At 38.3% G+C, this 16,821-nt stretch overlaps 1 protein-coding gene across 2 annotated transcripts in view; it reads left to right on the forward strand.

Moving 5' to 3' along the window:
- The window catches only part of DCAF10 (DDB1 and CUL4 associated factor 10), a 61,207-nt gene extending 44,655 nt beyond the window's left edge, over positions 1-16,552 (forward strand). The window contains exons 3-6 of one of the 2 annotated variants that reach the window (XM_060100930.1): positions 3,494-3,696; positions 5,380-5,490; positions 7,811-7,956; positions 8,858-16,552. In XM_060100930.1, coding sequence (XP_059956913.1) covers positions 3,494-3,696; positions 5,380-5,490; positions 7,811-7,956; positions 8,858-9,226 — 829 coding nt within the window. In that variant the 3' untranslated portion in view covers positions 9,227-16,552. The remainder of the gene's footprint in view (positions 1-3,493; positions 3,697-5,379; positions 5,491-7,810; positions 7,957-8,857) is intronic. The other variant, XM_060100929.1, reaches the window with a different exon arrangement.
- The last annotated feature ends 269 nt before the right edge of the window (positions 16,553-16,821 follow it).

Consider the following 16,821-nt stretch of genomic DNA (forward strand, 5'->3'; position numbering starts at 1 on the left):
GACTAGACAGAAGGAAACTGATCAAAAGTAGGCACTAAAAACCTATAGCACATTTTTAAATGGTGAAACTTTAGAAGTTTTCTCTATAAAATCAGGAAGGAGAACATGCTTGCTATTTTTTTTTTTTTTTTTTTTTTTTTTTTTGCATACACGGGCCTCTCATTGTTGTGGCCTCTCCCGTTGCGGAGCACAGGCTCTGGATGTGCAGGCTCAGTGGCTGTGGCTCACGGGCCCAGCCGCTCCATGGCATGTGGGATCTTCCCGGACCGGGGCACGAACCTGTGTTCCCTGCATCAGCAGGCGGACTCTCAACCACTGCGCCACCAGGGAAGCCCCATGCTTGCTATTACTACTGCTGTTCACTATTGTTTTGGGTTGGAGGGAGGCAGGGTCCTAGTTGGTGCAGTAAAATAAATAAGGATTGGAATATATAAGGATTGGAAAGGAAAAAATGAAACAATATCATTCTCAGATGATATGATTGTCTGTATCAGGGGCTGGCAAACTTTCTATAAAGGACTGTGTAATAAATAGTTTAGGCTTTGTGTGTTATATTGTCTCTGAGCAGCCATAGACAATGCATGAATGGGTATGGCTATGTTCCAACAAACTTTTTATATAAAAACAGGCAGTGAGCCAGATTTTGCCCATAGGCCACAGTTTTTAGACACCTAGGGTCTATATAGAAAACCCTAGAAATTCTACTGACAGATTATCAGAATTAATCAGCGTTAACTAGGATTGTTAGATATAAGATCAAAATGTAAAAATCAGTAGTGTTCCTATACATCACTACAAACAATTTAAATTTTTTTTAGGTACATAGTTTTTAGTAATTAAAAATTTTAGTTGGGGACTTCCCTGGTGGTCCAGTGGTTAAGACTCCATGACTCCACTGCAGGGGGCACAGGTTCGATCCCTGGTGGGGGAACTAAGATCACGCATGCCATGTGGCGCAGCCAAATAAAATAAATAAATGATTGAATGAATGAATAAGTGCTCTTAAAAAAATTTAGTTGGGGGCTTCCCTGGTGGCGCAGTGGTTGAGAGTCCGCCTGCCGATGCAGGGAACATGGGTTCGTGCCCCGGTCCGGGAAGATCCCACATGCCGTGGAGCGGCTCGGTCCGTGAGCCATGGCTGCTGAGCCTGCGTGTCCGGAGCCTGTGCTCCGCAACGGGAGAGGCCACAGCAGTAGGAGGCCCGCATACCGCAAAAAAAAAAAAGAAAAAAAAAATTTAGTTGGTACACAGGAATAAATTGCAACAGAAAATCTGTATAACCATTATGGAGAAAACTGTAAAATTTCATTTAAGTTATCATAAGACCTAAATAGAATCTATGGATGAGAAGATTCCTCTAAAATTAAATATAAGCAAATTTTAAAATGAAGGGTATAAACTCATAAGATGGGGAAATAGGAAAGGAAGGAATGACAATAAAGTTTTAAAATCTGGAAGGCAGGAAGATGAGTGGCAACCGACTCAGCAACTCACTTAAACTTACTTATTAGTAAGTACAAGAAAGCTGAATCCTAAACTGGCAGTGGGAAAAAGTTAAGAACTTAAGAATATTTATACAAAATTCTCAAAAATCACAGTAACTGGCAACTCTCGGTACTCTGTAACAGAAAGGGTAGCTAAAATAAGGATTCAAATGAAAGATATTTAAGAACTTATATCTCCTCCCTGAATCCATACTGCTGGGCTATTTACCTCCTCGCATTTCAGCAGGAATTTTGAATTTTATTCTCTAAAGAGGTAAAATAGAGGATATCTGTATTAAAGGATACCAGACACAGTTTGAAGGCTTGGGTACCTTACCAAAATCAGGGGGATTGAGTGACCATATGCACACTGAATATTGAATCTAGAGATCCTCACGAGTTCTTTCGGTTAATGAACTAAAGGTACTGACATTAGGAGTTCCTCAAAAAATGGCTTCACCCTATTTAGTGAAGCTCAAGCCTACCCTTGCACTCAGAGTTCCCAGTCAGCTTTTTAGTTCCCCACTCTTAATTATGAGCAGACAGCCAAACATAATCAGACATTTGACAAAAGTTTCTATGAAAAGACTTACACAAATGGGGAGATATCTTGGAAAAAGTAGAGACTACATAGGGAGAAGAAAACTTAAAATTTTAAAAACCTATAAATATCCTCAGAGAGATAACAAAAGTTATTGCATGCTTGAAGCACTGCATGCTGACTGAAGGATGCTACAGAAGGGAGAAACAGAGGGGACTTTTAAAGTACTGGTATTGTTCTACCTCTTAACATGGGTGATGAATCACAGCTGTTCATTTTTCTTTAAACTCTACATTTGTCTTATTTATGTACTTTTCTGTAGGGATGACAAAGTTCACAGTTTTAAAAATAATTAATAAAAAAAGGAAATAAAATGGGGACTAAAAAACATAGGCAAGGAATAAAAATCTATTCAAAAGGGCTTCCCTGGTGGCGCAGTGGTTGAGAGTCCGCCTGCTGATGCAGGGGACACGGGTTTGTGCCCCGGTCTGGGAAGATCCCACATACCGCAGAGCACCTAGGCCCGTGAGCCATGGCCGCTGAGCCTGCGTGTCCGGAGCCTGTGCTCCGCAACGGGAGAGGCCACAACAGTGAGAGGCCCGCCTACCGCAAAAAAAAAAAAAAAAAAAAAAAAAAATCTATTCAAAAGATCATACAGATTTGAAATAGAGCCAAATAGAACTTAAAGAAGTAAGGAAATAGAACTATTGAAGTTTATAAAAACAAGTAGCAGACACAGCTTAGAAAACAGATTAAGAAAGATATTGAAAAATTACCAAGATGGCAACATATGCAAATGAGGAGATAGAAAACATGAAAGAGCAGTTATTAGACAAGGAGAGTCAAATGGGAATGTTTCAAATATCTATCTAGAGCTCCAAAAGAATAGAGAAAATAGGTGAGAGGCAATATTGGAATAATGATGGAAAATTTTCCAGAATATATAAATAATATGAAGCTTAAGATTTAGAAAGTCAAATGAATCCCAATGAAGATAAATGAAAAGAAATCCAAATTTACACGTCATAGTGAAACTGCAATACTCCAAAACAAGAAGATCAACCAAAGGAAAAAAAATTATCCAAAGTAACAATTCGACTGATAGTAGACTTAAAAATAGCAGCAATAGAAGCCAGAACTCACTGGAATATTATCCTCAATATTCAGAAAGAAATAACTATCAACCTAAAGTTATAGGCTCAGCTAAACCTTTAATTAAAGAGTGAAATGAAGATTTTCAGAATAAAAAGTGAGTTTATCTCAACAAAATTTTATTTAATATACTTCAGAAAGAAATAATCTTCAAAAAATTAAGAGATGGAAGGAATGGTGAGCAAAATCTTTTCATGTGTATAAGTCTGAGTGTACATCAAGTGTAAATTCTAGTTTGAAGGGCAAAACTATGACTATCACTGAATGCTTATATTCATGATAACTCTAGGTTTTGTTGGTTTGATTTCTTTTGTAGGTGTACAGAAGATGGGTGTCCACATAAGAAATTCTTTCACACACGTTTTCTCATGCGAATGAGATTAACACCAGATTGTTCCAAAATGTTGATCTCAACGTCCTCTGGATATCTCTTGATTTTGCATGATCTTGACTTAACCAAGTCTTTAGAAGTAGGCAGCTATCCCATTTTGAGAGCAAGAAGAACAACATCGAGTTCAGGTAAGCTTTCCTTTTTTGATTAAAGTTTTTTCTAAATAATCTCAGACATGGGGATGGTATATGTTTCTATTCTGAGAATGACAGCAGAAAGAAGGGAAGAAAGTTAAAAGATATTCTTTGGAAAGCTCAGTAATAGCTTTTTTCCCAAGGAAGTATAATGATCTACATGTATCTCTGACATAGTATTAATTTGTTCCTCTGTATCACAAATGATCTAGGAAGAATAACTTCTAACTCCAAAAAAAATTTTTTTAGCCCTCTGCTAGCCAGAAAGTCTTCATCAGTATTTGTAGATCATCATTATCTCAAAAATTAGTGATGGCCCAAAGTACTGTCAATCTTTTAAGTTTTCCTGGAACCCAGCAGAGCTGTCAAGTTATAGTCAATATAGAGTTTTAATTTTAAGTCTGTATTGCATCCTAGACTTTCAGATGTCCAGACATAGGTAGTTGGTGCCATCTTATCTCATGACCTATAAACATCCTCTTGCTAAAGCCCTGTTCCTTTTCCTGTTGCCAATTCCACTGGACTTAAGCGAAATGGGGGCTCAGGAAAACTTTGTACTATATTACGTGATAGAGACTATATTATATCTACCTTTAGGAAGAAGAGGGCTGATATAGGAACATACTCATTAGTTATAATATTGTGTTTATGAACAAGAACTCAGAAAAAAAATACTTAAGCATTTGGAAAACATAATGTTCATAAATTGTTGTTTAAAATCAACTTCAAATGGTTGGAATCTTTCTCTATGCATGGGGCCACTTCTGAAGACTCCTTTGGGAATGTGCAGGCCTCATTGTATTGCAGTTGCCTAATTTCACTGCTAAAAGTAGAAATTTAAGTTTTACCAACTTGTTTGCAAGCAAGGGATTTCATTAATATGCAAGTACAGTCCTTTTCATTTCAGATTTTTAGGTTAAACATTAATAATCAACTGTAGTTTAGTGAGCTTAGTGAGAAGTAGTGATTTAGAAGGTCTAAATTGGCATGTTTTGCTTAAAAACCAGGAAGGTTTTCTGTCTTCTAAAGGTAATTCTGATACTTAATACCATCCAAAGAAATTAGATTAATAAGAAGTCCCCACAGAAATGTGTGGCCACAAGAAAAGTGTGAAATAGAGACTGCTATTTGGAGTGATACATCAGACTCACCTATCTGATATTCATTTTATTTTCCCAGATTTCAATGTTAAGTTTGTATTGCATTTCAAAGATGGTATTCACATAATTTCAGTAATGATGATAGAAGTTGTTGGTATGCTTTAAGAAGGATCTGTTCATGTTCTCGGTCATGGACCTGTTGTTTGGATGCCATTCTAACATAAAACAGGCTGAACAGCTCAGTTTTCATTCTTGCTGAATTTTCTTGTTCCATTTCACTACAGAAATGATGGGAAACCTAAGATGTTCCTATGTTTATTTGGTTTTTCATTTTTATTTCACTTAAGGAAGTCATTGATGTAAAAAGGGTTTTAGAAAGGGACTAGGCCTTAGATTGGACATTCCAAAGAGCTATCTTGCCCACCTCAGTCTTTTTTATAGGACACTTTTAGGTGGATATGTACTTACCATGTTTCAGATGAACTTTAACAATATGGTTCAAGTAGATGATTAAAAAGTTAAGAGACACTACCAGAGTTTTGCTAGCTTTACTGTCGGAACGTTTTGTATTTTCAAGATCTTACCACTTTGTCGAGTTCATCTGGTCCTAGAGTTTCTGGTTCACCTCATCATAGTGATTCTAATTCATCTTCTGAGAAACACATGTCACGAGCCTCACAAAGAGAAGGTAGGTCAAAAGTTGGATTTCATAATCTTGAATATATATTCTAAAATAGCATTTTTTGGTTTGATTTTAATCCTTAAAAATAAAAGCCAATAGAGATGAGGCTATTCCTTGCTCCTCAGTAACATTTTCAAAAAGCTAACCAGGTTATTCCCTGGTAGTCTAGTGGTTAGGACTTAGCACTTCCACTGCAGGGGGCATGGGTTCAATCCCTAGTTGGGGAACTAAGATCCCGCATGCCACACAGTATGGCCAAAAAAACCAAAAAACAAACAAACCCCCCAAAAGCTAACCAACCAGTCTCTAGGGTTGAATATCTTGGGTTTACATTTTTGTTGGAATTTGAACTTTAGTTTTATTTTCTGGATTTAGTTTGGTCTAGTTTGGAGAGGGAATGGTTGGGAAATATAGACTCCAATCAAGGTTGTTATAGAAATTAAATGAGACTATGCATGTGATAGTGCTATGTAAATATAAAGGGATGAGTTTATCAGGTGCTTGTGAAAGTTGCCTGGTTCCAGCCCAGCAGGCTTTTTGCTTTGCCATTTCCTTATCTCAGCAATGCCTGGCAGCCTCAGAGGGGTTGTGGGATAAAGAGCTATAATCTGGCCCCACTCTACTTTTGCCAGTTTTTCCCCAGCCAATCTGGGAGAACTAGCTGCTCAATCTGTTCTATCCACCCCTTAATTCTACGTATGCAAATTTCACTCATCATCCCTCTCCGTACTAATTCACATCTACACTCTTACAGCACTTTTTGTTTGTTCTCCTCTTGATGGACTGATGGCCATATATATATATTTTTGTAATTTGGGGTCAGCTTTTGGATATAAGCATATCTCCTACCTAGATATTTAGAGGCAGGACTATACTTAGACTTCTAATTAGTGTTTTCCCTGGGTGGCCTCATCTGGTAAGTGCTCAATAAATGCATTCTTGATTACTTTGCCTGACTACTTCCAAGAATGGTTTGAGAGACCTTCCTAACCTAAACCTATAGACTATCCACCATCCTGTCCTCTGGATGTTGAAGACTACAATGTCTCATTTTAAGGTTAAATATTCCTCCTCTTAGAGATTTATGCCCACATATGTAACATTCCTCCTGTGGATTCTTAGGGATGTAGCACAAATAAAAGTGAAGTAACTTTGGTTCAAGTAAAATTAAGGAGGCACTTGACCCTCCAGTCTTCCCTACCCCATCTCCACCCTGGCCCTGTATGGTTTCCCCCTTTTGCCAGCTCTTGAGCAACCTCCAAGGAGCAGAGCTCAAAAACCACTGCTTACTTATTCAGAATGGGTTTCTTTTCTGCTTTTGTTATAGATTTTCAAAATTCTTGAAATAGGTTTTTTTTTCTAAAATTGTTAAGGTTCAATCACATGTGAAATAATTATTTAGGTATAATTTGGTTGTGAGAATGTAATTTAGATCGTCACAGGTTTCTGTCAATGCTGCAGTAATCTAAAGGGAAGCTTTTAAAAGAAGATAACACATCTAAGTGCAAAATAATTCACAAAGGGTCTGACAGAGGCAGCTCATTATTTTTAAAGCAACTCCTATAGGCAGAGAAGTGTTTAAATATTTCTCTTGATAATTTCTAAGCTGCTTCCTTACAATGTGTATGAAAGTGGTTCTCCACATACTTGAGGGATATGACATACTTCCATTTGAAACAATGGCTCACTACAGCAGTCAGTTTCATTGGGGGCCAGGTAGAAAGAAATGATGGGCCATAGCAGAGTACCAGGAATATGTACAATTGGCAGTATCTCCCACCCCTTGTTTTGACATGTCTTTGTGTGAGTTGTCCTCTCTTACCTCCAAAATTATACATTGATTTGTTGTTTAGAGTACTGTCCTTGGGGGCCATAAGTCCTGCTCCTTGCACACATCTTTCATCTATATAAAGGCAGTCCTCATGGCTTCCAGGTATTTCCTTCTCTGGACTAGAGAGCATCAGGTCTTCTGAGATGAGAATTGTTGTCTTTTACTTTTCCAGATTCCTTTCATGTCACATAACTTGAGATGTAGATCCAAATCAAAAGGATTCCTAGTCAGCTTTAACGCCTTGGCGTTAGGTTATTGTTGATTCCTGCTGCAGGAACTTGGATTCTTTAGTTCTATCATACCCCTTCCCTCATACCCACCCCAAAGACACATACCCCAAACGTTGAGGGGCACCATGGTTTTTTACATGTGGTAGCATAAGGGGCAGATAAAGGAATAAAGGCATGAGGGTGGCTGCCAGAAATCAAAGCTTTGATGAGCTACCTTAGTCCTTGGATAATACAAATTCCACATCCTAATTTTCTCATATCTCAGGAATTTCACCACGAAACAGTCTTGAAGTCTTAACCCCTGAAGTTCCTGGTGAGAGAGACCGTGGAAATTGCATCACATCGTTACAGCTACACCCAAAAGGCTGGGCCACTCTTCTTCGGTGCTCAAGCAACACTGATGATCAGGAGGTATGGGCAGCAGCACCCCACCTTCAGTGGGGCTGACTGAACAAACTGCCATTGCCATGTGTGCTCATGGTGTCTTTATCCCGTCAAAATCCTTCCTCCTCTCTGGCCTGTGTGTGTCAAGCAGGAAGTACTTTAAAGGAGTCATCAGCTCAGATTGAGCCCAGCTTAATTCTTGCCTCCTTCATCTCATTGTAAAAAACCCCTTATATAGTAAACATAGGACTGAGCTAAGCTGGCTAAATGGGAGGTTTTGCTATAAAAGCCAATGGAGTATTATGATTTTCTCTTTTTAAAAACCAGGGAAAGCTTTGGGAAAGGAAGAGACTGAACTGATAACTAGGGGAAAAGATCTTATATGACCTTATGATTCTCCTTACTCTGGAAAGCAGGAGTCTTTCCAGAGCTAGCTAGCTAGTCACTAGCTCTAGAGTCTTTGAAGTGTTTAGGAGGAGAGGTATTCTAGGGCTTAGATGTCTTAACCCTAAAATATCAAGATTCTTGTTACTCTCAGAAAAGGGAATTATTACTTCAGAAGTCACAGTGGCCTCAGGGAATAAAAGGCTTTAAAGTGTCATAGTACAGAATAACCTTGGTATGAATGTAGATAAGACAGTATGGGACCTACAAGTTTTGTTAGTTGGGAGAGGGGTAGCATTCATCTGAATGATTTCTTGCAACAATTCTGAAGCTTTGGCATTCTGTGGAGCTATTTTTAAAAAAAAAAAAAAGATTATCTGTAGCACTGTTCGGGACTCTGTAACTTTTTGTTTTTTAATTAGTTGAAATATAGTTGCTGTACAATATTATATAAGTTACAGGTGACAGTATAGTTATTCACAATTTTTAAAGGTTATACTCCATTTATGAGGCTCTATGATTTGTCTCTCTTCTCTCCCTCTAGTGGACTTGTGTCTATGAATTCCAAGAAGGAGCCCCCGTGCGACCAGTCTCACCTCGCTGTTCTCTACGACTGACTCATTACATTGAAGAAGCCAATGTAGGCAGGGGTTATATCAAAGAACTTTGCTTCAGCCCTGATGGGCGAATGATTTCTTCCCCACATGGCTACGGGATTCGCTTGTTGGGATTTGACAAACAGTGCAGTGAACTTATTGACTGTTTGCCCAAAGAAGCCAGTCCCCTGCGGGTGATCCGTTCTCTGTACTCTCATAATGATGTGGTACTGACGACAAAGTTCTCTCCAACACATTGTCAGATCGCCTCTGGGTGCCTTAGTGGACGGGTTTCTTTGTATCAGCCAAAGTTTTAGGCACAACTTACATCAAATAAGGAACTCTTCTGGTGTTTGGATTATATATTACTTCAATTTAGGTGAAGTATTTTCTTTTTAGAAGATCTTAAAAGTTTGGGTCAAGATCCTAGTTCTTATGGGTCCATGAACACACCTGTGACCTGAGTACTTGGTCGTCCAGCATCACAGGGGCATCGCCAAGTTGGACTCCAGGCAGCACCATCTTTTGCAGCATTCCTAGGCTCCTGCTGATCTGTGCCACTGAACTCCAGTTCTGCTGGTTGTTTTGCATGGTAGCTCTTGTCAAGTTTCTTTCTTTTAATTATCTTTTCTGTTTTTTGATTTTGGTGTGAATTTTGTGGACATTTGGCAGGAGTTTTGGTTGGATTAGGAGAAACTCGTGATGCTAGTGTTGAATAAAACCCAGAAGTTTGACGTTGGCATACTGGTCGTTGAAAAGAAATTACATCTTATCAGTATACTTGGCCTTTTAAAGTTGCTGTTGTTTCTCTATAATGAGCACAGATAATGGCATTATTCTTACAACTGTTATAGTTTTGCAGCAAAATGTCTTTTAAGTTTCCTGTTAAAGTTATACATATTTTTAACTGTGAGAGGGATTTTGTTGTGAAATTCTAGAAAAAAAAATTACCACCTCTTTGTAGTTTATTTGTACGAATTTTTAAATCTGTAGCATGTGTCCTTACTTGGTATTTTGTTCCTGTCAACAGCATTAGAAAGGAAAAGAGGAGAAGGAATGGGCTTTGGTCATTTCTATTGTATAGAAGAGGATTTATTTATTAGATTATACTCTCTATCTGGCCACAGAGTGATGAGAACAATGTGGCTTAGATTTTCTGTTTCCTCTGTCAGATTATTTGAATCACAGAGGATGACAGGTGGAGGGAAAATCGAGAGTAAAGACGTTGTGTTTTTCTGATCATCCTTGAGCTCAGCTCTCTTGCCATTAATGGAGAACTGTGATTGTTTTCAAGCTGTTGTCATAACTGTGGTGGTCCGTGACTTCGGTGTCGTGACTAAGACCTTTTGTTATGTTTTGTTATGGAACACAGCAAGTAGAAAGCATCATTCAGGGGCCAGGCATAAGGCTGACTACTCTGCTGAAGTAAGCAGCTTTTTTCTAGTCTCCTCCACTTTGAATGGGACTATCCTTAGAAGAGATTTGCCAGAGGCTGGAGTAATTTGAGCCACATGCTAGCTTTTTCCCTCTTAGAACACATTCTCTTAGGCCAGTGGTTCTCAAACATTAGGGTGCATTATAATCACTGGGGAGCTTGTGAAAAATAGAGAAACCTGGCCCTCACCTTAGGAGGTTCTGATTCAGACAGGGAGAGGACAGGAATCTGTATTTTTAACACGAACCCCAAGTAATCTGTATTCAGGTGGTTCCTGGATCACAGCTTCAAATATTACTACCTTAAACATCAGTAAATATTTCTGTACCCATCAGGTGCTTAACACAACTCCCAGAAAGTGTTTTGATTATTTAAAAAAATAAGCAAATAAAAGCAATTTTAGAGGTAGAAAATAACTTAAAATGGACTCAATCTCGTTATTAGATGAATGAGAGAAGTTAAGTGACTTGCCTAAAGTCATCCTGCAAAATTAGTGGCAGAGCCAGGACTTGAATTCAAGTCTTAATTCCTTGCTCAGGGCAATTTCTACTGTATTATGCTGGCTGTTAAAACAGTGACTTATGAACACTTTTTTTGTCTTTAAGTTGTATTATTGTGAATACCTTTAAACTGGCCAGTAGATTGAAAAAGGAAGGCATGGGAGTATCAATGCTGAGAATTCCAGCCATAAGAAGAAAAGTGTTTTAAATCTTATAGAAATGTTTAAGCAACCCAAATACATGAATAAAAATGACACTTTTTGTAGAACCTGCCAGACAGCCATTCACACACGTACAGAGGTTACATCTCACTTGGATAATGTTGGCTCTAGGACAAATTTTAAAAATTAGATCTTTCTTACCATGGATGTTAAAAAAAAATTGGAAATTTTTTAGTCATCAAAAAAAGTACCCACAATGAAAACACAGGTTTGCCATAAACTTTCTTAAAAACACATATTTAAGAGAAAATAAAGAGACAAAAACACCTAATGTTGACATTAAAAATAAGCTACCAAGTACGATGGTTGTATTGATAATCAAAAGAAGTTTCCATATATTGCATCTCCTTGGGAGAGCGCTCCATGTCAGACGCTGGGCCCAAATGTTGCCCAACTCTAATAAATTTCAGTCTATGATTCTAGAATATCTATCGTGTCAAATAATGTACATACTTTACTACTAACTCTCACAAAAACTGCAAGGTAGGTGGCATGAGCACCAATGTACTTTGGGGGAAATGGAGGGTCAGAAAGGTTGATTTGCCATAAGTCACAGAGCTGGCATGGATGGGGTGGCAGCACTGAGATTCAAACTCAATGTTTGTTTGAGTTCCAAGCCTGTGCTTACTTACTCTACCATTTTGCCCTTTAGTTTGTAAAGGATGGTAAACTGGCCTGTTAATTATTTTAACACCCTCTGGAAGTTGTTTATTTCAGAGCTGTCTCATTTTCTGCACCATGCAAAAGAATATTTACAAGATAGACAGTTTCCATTAGCATTAATGCCATAAACTGCAGGGCACACATACGGTCTGTTCCTAACTAAAAACCCTCATGTAGGGTAAGTAGCTATAAAATAAAGAAAAATGGAGGATTAATAGCCTTATACAAAAACAGAGCCTCACAGATGAGAATTAAAAATAGCAAACTCGGGCCTCCCTGGTGGCGCAAGTGGTTGAGAGTCCGCCTGCCGATGCAGGGGATACGGGTTCGTGCCCCGGTCTGGGAGGATCCCATATGCCGCGGAGCGGCTGGGCCCGTGGGCCGTGGCCGCTGAGCCTGCGCGTCCGGAGCCTGCGCGTCCGGAGCCTGTGCTCCGCAACGGGGGAGGCCACAACAGTGAGAGGCCCGCATACCGCAAAAAAAAAAAAAAAAAAAATAGCAAACTCAACAAAACCGTTGTCCTCTCTGAGGTACTGTCATGATTAGAAAGTCATCAGGGGATATTAATCAAGGAATTAAAGGGCATCAGGAATGCCATACTATTGGAGATTACACTTAAAATTTCAAGGTCCCATTTCACTTAGTGTATAAAATCTAATCTGGTGTTTTTAACTCTAAAGTTTTATTTAGTCATTTTTAATGATAATTGGTAAATGTATTATAATTGATAATATAATTGTTGGTAAGTATAGTATAAATTATACATCTGTTTTAAAAAGCTTTCTGCAGAACAGTATATTTATGGCAAAGCTATGTTGAATGAGTTTAAAAACATCAAATATACCGCAGTTCCTTATTTTCAGTTGTGAAAATGAAGTGGCTGATGCAGAAGAGACCTCTATTTTTATCTTTTGAAAATGTCTGTGGTCTTTTTTCTCAGAAGCCCAAAGAGCATGTATATTTTTTTTCTCCTTGTTACATCCCCGAGAAGAGGCTATACCAAAAATTTTAGGAAAACAAGATGGTAAAGGTAAATCACATATTCCTCACTCCTATGTCTAGAACCAAGATCACATCATATCATTGTTAAGGCTGTTTTCTAGAAAGTGCAATATAGGAAAAACACTCTGAGACTCTTTTAGGAGCCTAGTGTTTCCCATATTAGAATATATGGTGTTGGCATCCATAAGAATCTGTTAAGCTTGTGTTTAACAGGAGAAATGGTCTGATAACTTACTGATGACAATCATCCCCATTTAATGACCAGCAGTCACTGAGAGCTATGAAAATTCAGTAACACAGTGTTGGTCATGAAGGAAAGCATATATATTAATGTTGGGATAATTAATGCATATATCTTAAGTGCCAAAATTTAAAACTTGTAATTATTTTTGATGCAAGTCTTTCAGATATGTCAGTATACCTACCCGCCTTCCTAAACAGCATGCTCAGTACAATTCACTTATTCATGATGAAAGTAAAAGTTATATTCATGTGTTATTACAAATATCTAATGAGCTCTGATGTATGTAAAATAATTCATAAGTTGTAAAGGGCTATAACAAATTGATATTAATTATTATAAAGCGATTCCCTCAGCCTTGAGGTATATATCATCATTTGCCTCAGATTCCTGGTGTGGTTTTTGTTTTTTTTTAATTTAAAAAATCTTGTATCTGCTAAGCAGTTTGTTTTGCTTATATAGTGGTCTCCTACCACACTATCAATATACCTGCCTCTAACAGGCTCCCCACTTCCTTCTAATGTGCTGTGTTCATCTGTTATGAGCTGGGACGTGAGATAACCAAGCCTGCTTAGTTTCTAATGGGCTGGGTGAGCTCTGGGTGCACAGTCTGTGAGACAGCTCTTTTGGTTGCTCACCACCTTCCTGACAGGTTCATAATAACCTTCTGGATAATAGTTCCCAGTTAAAGCCCAAGCTAGTGATTTTTTTCAGTTGCCACTAAGTAAAATACTACAAGCTAAGGATGCTGCTAGATTAAGGAGAAGCAATGTACCAAAGTACAGGGAAGCAAAAACAAAGGCTCTGTAGTTGCACAGGGGTCTTTCATGCTTTTAAGAAAAAAGAAGAGTGCAGAGGGGAAAAAAAAGTGAAAATCCAGATAGACTTAAGAGTATTTTTGATGCCATTAAACTGTCAGTAGTTATTAAAATATATGGTTAAAAAATAAAATAAATGGTTAAATTATCACACATTGTACAAAGACACAGTTAAGTCTCAGTGCAAAATGAGAGTGTACCGAAATTTATACCCTGAACACAATTCGTAAGAATTTCTTCCATTCAAACATAATGGAAATTATTATCAAAAGGAAAGTCTCAAATTTACCTGTATGCCACTTTTTTAGTTGTAAATGAATTAGTGATAGAAAAATGGGTTTTATCAAAAACTCCAGGCAATACATCTCACATGCACACACCTCTATACAGGTGCCACACTTTTTGTGTGTGGTTAACCTATTTAAAAGGTTGATGGCAAACTTGCATTGCAGTGGTTAGGAATCTGCCTGCCAATGCAGGGGACACGGGTTCAAGCCCCGGTCTGGGAAGATCCCACATGCCGCGGAGCAACTAAGCCCGTGCGCCACAACTACTGAGCCTGCGCTCTAGAGCCCTCTGGCCATAACTACTGAGCCCACGCACCACAACTACTGAAGCCCACGCGCCTAGAGCCCATGATCCGCAAGAGAAGCCACTGCAACGAGAAGCCCTGCGCAACGCAACGAAGAGTAGCCCTCGCTCGCCACAACTAGAGAAAGCCGCACACAGCAACAAAGAACCAAAGCAGCCAAAATTAAATAAATTAAATTTTAAAAAGATTAGGAGACCACCTGGGGCTAGATTAAGGGAGTGCAAGTCCTGTTCACACCCTAATCTTGTCAGAGACCCCACCTCTGGAAAAAACAACCACCACCTCGCATTTAGCATTAGCTTGAAAATTTTTGTTTACATTTTGTTCACTTTTAGAATCAAGCATAAGGCTGTGACAGAGGCAGTGGCTTGGTGGTTCTTGTTAGTGATATTCTAAACTTTTTTGATCATGTAACTCTTAACAGAAAAAATTAGAGAATACACTCCAAATTTTGATCATTTATAAATTATATATATTGTTATACTGATCTATTATGTACATTATAAAACATGTATAAGGAAATTTTAAAAGGATAAGATGTTTAAAAAATCAAAGTTCTACATTACCTCTTGCACTTCCAGGGTTCACCTTGTCCTTCCACTGGCACATGCACACTTCATTTTTTGAAGCCTACTGTTCTCAAACATAGAAATGGCATTTTGCACTGAAAACACATTTACTAAGATCTGAACCATTCACATCTGTTCACTAATGTTCTGGTCATTTACAAGTTTGATATGAATCGTGTGTAGAGTTTTATAAATTATTCAGTGAAAATTATTCATACCAGTAGGAAGCATAGTTGATAAATTTTTGTCAAGCTGTATACAGTGATTGGTTCTCATATAGATAAATTTAGAACATGCTAATTTCCACACTGCTCCCTAGAATGACATTTTCTTGTGTTATTTAACTGTGATTGATGGTTCATTTTGCCATACTATTTTAAATTTACTAGAAAAATGACAATCCTACTTGGGATGCTTTTTTGGGAAGTCACTGAAAAGAAAGAGTGAATCCCTTTCAGATTTTTGAGAAATTAATTTTTTGAGAAATTAATCATTCTTTAGCTAACTTAACTAACCATAGCACTAATGATCACTATTTCAGTTATTCCTGAAATACGATTGACATATTTTGGACTATTTAAAAATTGATTTTTTTATTTAAAAGGAAGTGATTTTAACGATTTATATTTACATCAGTTTCCTATTACTGATGTAACAAATTACCACAAACTTAAAACAGCACAAATACATGTCCACTGAGATTTCCTTCTAGGCCCTTCCCTTCTGGCAGAGAACATGAAAAGTGGTGCAGGCATTAGCATCACCAGGAGGGCTTGTTAAAACAGATTGCTAGGTTGACATCCAGAGCTGCTTATTTCACAGGTCTGGGGTGGGAGGCCCCATTCTGCATTTCTAACCAGTTCCCAGTTGATGCTGTAGGTCTGGGGACCACAGTTTGAGAACTAGGGATTTAGAAAATGCAGTTAGGGTTTAGATTCTTCATGGATGACAGTTCCATGGATCTCTGTGAAGATAAAGAAAGCCTGTTTGGAGAACATATTAACTTTGGAGCTTGAGAGATGGACAACCATGCATCCCATCAGTTACACCATCTTCCTTCAGCGAGAGCTAAGACTTCCCTATTTTTAAGTGGTATTTAAGTTACTGAGCAGTTAATTACACTAAGATCATCTTACCTTCTCAGGAACAGACCTGGTGCTGTGTGCCTTATCTTCTAACTCCACGAGAGGAGCCGCAACAGAAACACACTGTGATCTCCAAACAGCTTCCAACTGCTGCGGACAAATTCAAAACAGGAGCAACAGAAGCTCTAAACAGAGCACAGACAACTCAGAACAGCTTTTCAACCCTTTTTGGGGGGAAACAGCTGTCTCCTTTGAAAGCTATTTAAATTATGGGTACACGAGGCTGCTGTGCTTACATTAACTTGCAAAAGCCCATCACTATAAAAGATGAGTTTTTGGGTAAAATGAAGGATCCAAATTTCATTGTAAAAGGATTACTTTATAAAAGTTAAATACAAAGTATCAGATCTGTTCTGAATACATTGTATTTATTCTTAGGCAGTTATTACTGAAGAGGTTTTGTGTGTGTACATAATAAATGTATGTATAAAAGAAGGACTTCCTGGCTTTTGTTGAAAGTTGCAGAGTATTGGTGGGAAGATCATGAACCCTACCCATGTCACTTCAGGGGTGAGTAGACCACTCACTTTTGGGGCCAACTTAAGAAAAACATCAGTCCATTAGCCACCATGTTACTCACCAGCCCTGTCACAATCTGGTGTGTATTCTGGGCTTGAGAGAGAGGAGGTGGCCACCACGTCATTAGGACTAGTGGGAAGGATAAGTTAGTCATATGCCATAGGCCTGTATTCCCCTCTAGCAGGTATTTCTGTAGTATTCTATGAC

This window comes from Mesoplodon densirostris, chromosome 6 (genome assembly GCF_025265405.1).
Source record: "Mesoplodon densirostris isolate mMesDen1 chromosome 6, mMesDen1 primary haplotype, whole genome shotgun sequence".
NCBI classification, from domain to species: Eukaryota; Metazoa; Chordata; class Mammalia; order Artiodactyla; family Ziphiidae; genus Mesoplodon; species Mesoplodon densirostris.